Source organism: Morone saxatilis, unplaced genomic scaffold (assembly GCF_004916995.1).
Source record: "Morone saxatilis isolate NCDOM2014 unplaced genomic scaffold, NCSU_SB_2.0 Contig16, whole genome shotgun sequence".
Taxonomy (NCBI): domain Eukaryota; kingdom Metazoa; phylum Chordata; class Actinopteri; family Moronidae; genus Morone; species Morone saxatilis.
In genome coordinates, this window is record NW_023339718.1 from 5,205,478 (window position 1) to 5,213,777 (window position 8,300).

General features: G+C 32.7%; 1 protein-coding gene across 1 annotated transcript; it reads right to left on the reverse strand.

Moving 5' to 3' along the window:
- Positions 1-973: 973 nt before the first annotated feature.
- Positions 974-3,187, reverse strand: asgrl1 (asialoglycoprotein receptor-like 1). Its single transcript, XM_035659263.1, has 7 exons — positions 2,997-3,187; positions 2,844-2,927; positions 2,681-2,767; positions 2,549-2,599; positions 2,139-2,278; positions 1,302-1,417; positions 974-1,223 (listed from the first exon to the last, which is right to left on the reverse strand). The coding sequence occupies exons 1-7, from the start codon at positions 3,073-3,075 to the stop codon at positions 1,046-1,048; spliced, it is 735 nt and encodes a 244-aa protein (XP_035515156.1). The 5' UTR covers positions 3,076-3,187; the 3' UTR covers positions 974-1,045.
- Positions 3,188-8,300: the final 5,113 nt, after the last annotated feature.

Below are 8,300 nucleotides of genomic sequence, written 5' to 3' on the forward strand. Positions count from 1 at the left end.
TAATAATGTAGTGAAGAATGATCTGGTGCTTCCCCTGTTTTCTCCTGAGTTTGCATTTTCCTTCTTTGAGTTGCATTTAAAATAACTTTCAGCTCACACACAGCTGTGTAAACAGGCAGACCTCCCACCGCTCTCCACTGCACCTCGCTGGGCCGGGTTACATAAGAACCATACATACTGCAGCGAGTATCAGAGTTCCCACAAGTTCTGGAAAACCTGGACATTTAGAGAGTAGATTTTCAGTCCTAGAAAACACCTGGAATTTATTAAAATGACCAAATATCCTGGAAATAATCTGTGTCATCCTGGACAGTTTGAATTGTATGTATGTTAATCTGAGCTGTGCACAAATAAACTGCTATTAATTCCTCATACATCAATATTTTTTCTGCTTTTTTTCCATAAATCTCTTAAACAACTTCAAACTTGCTCAAAACTACCAAACATTAAATAATATTCTGGATTTTAACCCTTTAAAAACTTTTTAAAAAAATTATTTTTCATATAATAAACAGTAGGGGGATGGGGCTTTGGTGGTGATTAGAGTCTTGGATATGTCAAAGATTAGCAACAAAATTGATTTGATTGCATTTAAATGCTTGTTGTTACTACTTTTCTTCAAAATGAAATGCTAACATTACAGAATGCATGGTTTTATACTGTAATGGCAGTGGGATTGAAAAATGTGGTTTTAATGGAAGTCAATGAGGCATTTTTAGCCACGAAGGTGTCCAGAGGGAGTATCTGGCACTACGTAAAAAATACTAATGCAATCAAATCAATTTTGGTGATGCAATTTTGTATTTTTTAAGTTTTCTTAAAATCAAGAAGGCCTCACAACCCCTCATGTAGCTTTGTCGCCCCCTAGTGGAGGGTCCTGACCACTACGTTATAAAGGAAGTGTGTCTTTATTATTTATTATTATTTATATTAAATAAATAAAGGAGAACAAGCGTCTTTATATTCACAGTTGTTGTTTTATTGTCCAATAAAAGCCTCACACACCTTCTGGACGTTATAATGAAATAATATTAAAAACATAATCTCAGGTCTGTGGTGTTGCTGTTTGACCCGCTCCGCTTTCACAGATGTACCGGTGCGCCAGGTTACAGTCGGCGTCGTTCCACAGTTTGCGTTTGCGTTGCTCGGAGCCGTGAAGCTGCCCGCAGTCCTCGCCGCTCTCTATGTAGTCCCAGTTGTCAGGTTGACCAACATCCCAGAAACTACAGAGGCAGCAGCAGTTAGCATATAAATATAAATATAACTTATAAAAACAGTCATTTCTTTAAAGCTTCTCTCACGTTGGCGTTGAGTTGTAGTCGGTTCCATCCACCCAGCTCCAGTGGCCCTCGTGTTCTCGCTCCACGAGTCCAATCCAGTAGCCGTATCTGATTGTAACTATCTGGGAAATGTAGTCCTAGAAACACAAACAAGTCTTTATTGATCTTAAACTTATCTATATTTGACCCAAAGCTAAAAAAGAGTGTTACAATCTTATGGTTGCAGCCCCGAAACATAAAACAATGGCAACAAAAAGGTGAATGTGTTAAAAGGTCACGGCTGAAAATGGACATTATTAAGGATATAGGGTCAAAAACAAAGAGCTAAAACATGACTTTTTAATTTATCTAATATTCTCCTCAGTTATGTTGAGTTTGTTGTTGGTTTTTATTTCTTATTTATATGTCTTACCCATAAAATTAACATAAAAAAATACTTAGTAGTTCATTTGATGGATTTTTACATCATAGATTAAAAGGATTCAAGGATATTTTATTCATTCATTCAATTGAAAATTAAAAATTAAATTAAGACAGTTTCTTTCCTGTTACCTGTATTTATTTAGTATAAATATTTTAATTAATAAGGACATAAATGTACTATATTTATTTAATATATATAATGTATAATTTATAATTATATTGTAATATATATATAATATCTATATAATAATATTTAATAATGTAGTGAAGAATGATCTGGTGCTTCCTGTTTTGATTTTTAATGTAAATTATTATTCTGTTTTTATTATACTTATTGTTGAGTTTGTGTTTAATCACATTGAAAATGATCTTATAGGCTATAAATGTCCCAATATTTAAATAAGTAAATGTCTCATTCAAACACCGGAGCCTCACCAGTTCCTCCACCGTGTTCAGAACCAGCAGATGTGCTCCGTGTGTTCGGCACTGCTCCTCCGCTTTGCTCCAGGTGACGCCGGCGTTGGACAGCAGGTAGCAGCTCCTCTGGAAAGACGACCATCCTTCCCGACACGTTCCTGAAGGGACGGAGATTGAGAAAGTCTAAAGAGTCTGATTGAGTAAAACCACTGAATGATGAATGCCGTCCAACGATCCAAATAAAATATAGGAACATTGCAGATATATGGTAACATTATTCTAAATATAATTGTCGTTTATTTTCCAGCGTTCAGTTTAGTTTTTGTCACTTTTGGCTGACGCCCAGGACGCTAACTTGCAGTTCACCTAATGGCCACCATTGTCACTATTAAGTCACATATTGAACCTTTAAGGTATCCGGTGTTTACCTTGAACGGGGACAAGCGGCTTTACGAGGACTTTCTCGTCAGGTCGAGCACCTTGAGTTTGGAAAACATAAAAGTCTTATAAAGGACGTCAACTGTTATGGCTTCATCTTTACATCCCGACCTGTTCCCGACCTGAACTGTGCGCGGACGCCGATCCTCCGTTGCCGATTCTCTCGAGCAGAAGTTTGACATCAGTCACTTCCTTGTTCAACTGGGAGACTTTGAGATACGACAGTTGTTAAGTGATGAGATAAAACAATGTGAATATAGTGAATTAGTGAGTGCATCAGCGTACATTTAATCCCAGTGACCATCAGCAGGATTAACAGCAGCAGCACCAGGACTCCATACAGGACGTAAACCAACATCCTCTTCAAACCTACAATAAACACATTATTATAAGGAGGAAATAAACGGATCAAAATCAGATGAAATGTACGTTTTTTACCTGTTTGTAGAGTCATTCTTTGCTCTCCGCGGGCCGAGATGTTATCAGGCGACCCGAACTGCTGATACTGAGACTCCATAACTGAAAAAAGAGCTCAGATTCTTTTGGAAAAAGCCTTTTTTAAAACTAATATTTCGTGCTTTATTAATGTCATTTGCAACTTGGAAAAAAGAACAGCTCAACAAACATAATCGGTCCATAGTCTTTCTGTGCAACAGCAAATAGGGTCAACTAAATCTCCCTTTGTTTGTTTTTAACCCAGATATGTTAACTATTAACGGATCAATAAATAAAATAGATTTCTGTCATTAAATATAAATCACACAAACATTAACAAAGATAATAAGCAGCTTTTACTTTAAATCTGAATTATAATATAAAAGAACTGTTTATATCGACATTTTTCACTGTTTACTTTATGGTTCTGTTTGTACTTGTAGAGTATTTAAAGCACTTTTATATAAATGTTTAAAAATACTATAAAAGCATTTAAAGAACAAATACAGTCGGCCAATAACAAGATCTTTTATCACTTACCTTCATCAACCAGAATATCTCTGAATATCTCCAGTTGGACTCTGACCGTGAGATCACACCGAGTCCTCCCCTTTAAAGAGAAACGCTAAATTTCAATCACAGAAAGTGTTTTTAAATGTTTTCTACAATTATTCTGTTATTATTCATCTTTATCTGCTGTCCCATAATCAGAGAGAGAATTACAGCACACACATTACACAAGTTAATGTCCTTTTTTATTGTAAGTTTGAGGTCGTCACAAGCAGGTAAAGGTAAGGAGAGAGGACCCAAATGCAGACCACTGATTTATTACATGAATCACAGTAACAGGAGGTTTATGGGCGGGTGAGGGAGTCCAGGAGGGTCCAGAAGAACTAAACAAAGGTCCCAAAAACACAGATTTTAAAGGCTGGAAAGAGAAAGGGGGACACAGAGAGTGAATACAGAAGGGAGGGAAGCATTAAAGAGGGATAGGTGAGGTAAGTATTACAAAATAAAACAGGAAATAATGAAAATCATAACCAATAAGGAGCAGTGGAGGACGTATGTACAAGTAATCCAGTCTGGTGGAGGTATTCAGGAACATTTCAGGAGTCTGGGAGCTGGAGGTGGACGTCAAGTCAAACATTTCGTTTTTATTTTAACTTCCTCACTTTTTTTGGTCTTTTATTTTGTACATTTGTGCAGGAACAGCGCACAATTAGAAGTAACAGAGTTCGCTAACAGCTAATTATCTGTTGTTTCTACCTTTACTGTTGATGTTGCTGTATATATAATTTAATACTTCATCTTTTAATTTATATTATTAATATTAATAACAAATACAGTAATTATTGTGCTTCTGCTGCTGTGACACTTTTATTTATATTCTTACATTCTTTACAACGCATTGTTGTTTTATGTAATACTTAAAAAATCACTATTACTCATTTCATTTAGTCACATACTGCAGATATATATATATTTATGGAATGTCGTTTATATCTAACAATATATATATATATAGAAACAGAAATAACTATGGCATGCCGTTCAGGAAATTAATCTTTGAATATAAATATATTGAATTAATTCTTGAATCCTTGAATTCAATATATTCAAAGATTCATTCAATATATTCAAAGATTCATTCCATATATTCAAAGATTCATTCAATATATTCAATATATATATATAATATATATTCAAAGATTAATTTCCTAACTTGCATGCCATAAGTTATTTCTGTTTCTTAATATATTATTAGATATTATATATAACATTATTTTATATTATAATATTTATATATAGTTAGATATTGTAATATAAACATTATTATATATATAGTTATATATTGTAATAATATAAATATCTATTCTATATATAGTTAGATATTGTAATATAAAATTATTTTATATATAGTTAATATTTGTAAATATTATAATACTCTATCTATATATATTTCTATATTATAATATCTAATATTTTATAATATATATTTAGATATGTAGATTATTATAATATAAACATTATTTATATATAAGTTAGAATTATAATATAAACATTATATATATATTATATATAGTTAGATATATATATAAACATTCTATATATATATTTATATATTATTAGATATTATAATATAAACATTATTTATATATAGTCTTTTATTATAATATAAAACATTATATATATATATTTTAATATATATTATTAAGATATTATAATATAAACATTATAATATATATTTATATATTATTAGTATTATAATATAAACATTATTTATATATAGTTATATATTATAATATAAACATTAGTATATATATTATAATATAATGTTTATATTATAATATCTAACTATATAAAAATAATGTTTATATTATAATATTCTAATTAATAGTATATATATATTATGATATTATTAGATACTTATAATATAAACATTATAGTATATATATATATAAATGTATATATATTATCTAATAATATATATTTATATATATTATTAGATATTATATTATAAACATTATATATATATTTATATATATTATAGATAATAATATAACATTATATAATATATCAGTATATAAATGTTTTATATTATAATTCTAACTATTATAAATAATGTTTATATTATAATATCTAATAATAATATATATATTTATATATATTAGATATTATAATATAAAACATTTATATATATATATATATAATGTTTTATATATATCTAATATATATATATATATATATTATTAGATATTATAATATAAACATTATAATATATTTTATATATATTATAGATAATAATATAAACCATTATATTTTCGTTTTGTAGTTCAAATAATTCCGGTTGGTGACGCAGTTAAGGAGCCGCTGCGGTCCTTCCGGTTCCTCTATATAAGGTCACTTCCGGTTCCTCTATATAAGGTCCTTCCGGTTCTTCTCGGCTCCTCAGTTAGGAAGATGGCGGCTCTCGTAGGCTTCTCTGGCGCTGCTCCGTTCTCCCGCCGCCGGAACCGGCGACTGGTTCTCCGCTGCTGCCGCCGGGCGGACACCGGGCGAGCAGTCAGGGTACCGTGGAGCCTTCGGTTGAGCCTCCGGGTGGAGTTTAAACGGGAGTTATTTTAACGGTTTAACCACAGATTCACTGTGACCTTGCTGAGCTATTCTCCGTTAGCATTAGCGATGACCTCATTGGAGTCTGAATAAAAGGGAGAAATAAAACATAATTAATCTCTTTTACAGTATTAATAATAAATAATATAAAGTGTTCTTGTAGGTTCACTGGTGTTTTAATCTTGATATGTGTGCATTTTAAAAGTGGTGAAGCGGTTAGAATGAAGGTCAAACAGGTCAATGCACACTAAACTTTATTTAACTTATTAACTTTATTATAATTATTTAACTGGTATTTAACTATATTTAACTGTATTTAACTGTATTGTAACTTTATCTTAACTTTATTCTAACTTTAATTTAACTGTATTTAACTGTATTTAACTATATTTAATGTATTTAACTTATTTAACTGTATTTAACTATATTAACTTTATTTAACTATATTTTAATTATTTTAAACTATTTTTAACTATATTTAACTGTATTTACGTATATTTAACTGTATTTAACTATATTTAACTTTATAACTATATTTAACTATATTTAACTGTATTTAACTGTATTTAACTGTATTTAACTATATTATAACTATATTTAACTATATTTAACTGTATTTAACTATATTTTAACTATATTTAACTGTATTTAACTTTATTTAACTTTATTTAACTTATTTACTATATCTAACTGTATTTTAATATATTTAAACTTAATATTTCCTGGTTAAATAATACACAACAAAACGTTTTATCTCTGATTTTTAAACGTTCACAGTTTATTAGATATTTATCAAGTTACTTACTTTGTCTGTTCTGGACAATAAACTTTATTTCTAATGTTATTTATCTTAAAACCAAAAAAAATCTTTAAGTCAGCTGCAGAAAATAAAAGTTTTCCTTACTGATTTATAATCTCAATTAAAACCTTAAAGTTAATTACCTTTAATCTCTATGCAGTGTTAGATAACTTTATGATAAATAATCAGGATATAATATCTGAGCAGAAGTTTATATATTTATTAACTTGTATAAAAGAATACAGACGTTATTAAGGGCTGCCACGATGAAATAAAAACATCGTGTTGTGATTAATTTGTTTTATGTTACAAATTAAAAACTGTTAAAAACAATTGATGCTCCCTAACAAACGAACCCTGTAGAACCTCCTGGTAGAAACCTTCCTGTAGGACCTGTAGGACCTGTAAACTCCTGGTAGAAACCTCTGTAGGAACCTCCTTTGTAAGGACCTTCCTGTAGGACCTCCTGTAGGACCTCCTGTAGAACTCCTGTAGGACCTCCTGGTAGGATCCTGTAGGACCTCCTGTAGAACTGTAGGACCTCCTGGTAGGACCTCCTGTAGAACCTCCTGTAGGACCTCCTTTGTAGGACCTCCTGGTAGGACCTCCTGTAGAACCTCTGGTAGGACCTCCTGGTAAACCTCTGTATGAACCTGGCTGATTAGAACCTGCTGTAGGACTGCTGTAGAACCCTGCTGATAGAACCTGCTGTAGGGAACCTGCTGTAGAAACCTCCTGTTTAGGAACCTTCTGATAGGCTCCTGTAGGAACCTCTGTAGAACCTGTAGAACCTGTAGAACCTGTTAGGACCTCTGTTAGAACCTGTAGGAACCTGTAGGACCTCCTGTAGAACCTGGTAGAACCTGTAGGACCTCCTGATAGGAACCTGTAGAACCTGTAGGGACCTCCTGTAAACCTGGGTTAGAACCCTGTAAGACCTCATGTAGACACCTGATTTAGGGACCTCCTGTAGAACTGTAGGACCTCCTGTATGAACCTGTAGGACCTCCTGTAGAACCTGTAGACTCCTGTAGAAACCTGTAGGACTACCTGTAGAACCCTGGTAGGACTCCTGTAGGACCTCCTGGTAGAACCTGTAGAACCGGTTTTATTGACGCCCTCTCTTGTCTCCGTCTCAGCCAGGACTGGAAGATCCTGACCTTCGTGGTGTCGCTGGACCCGTCGTGGGGCGGTGTGATGTTGAACATGTACCTGAAGGAGCACGAACCCACAGTCACGAGCAGCCAGACTTCGTCCCGTACAGGCACCTGCGCATCCGCAGCAAGGTCCGACTGCCACGAACCCCTTCAACACCTGAGCTGCAGACCCGCCTTGTCACTGACTAACATGATCCTCTCTCTCTCTCGTCATCTTCTCTTGGTAATCTTTTTTCC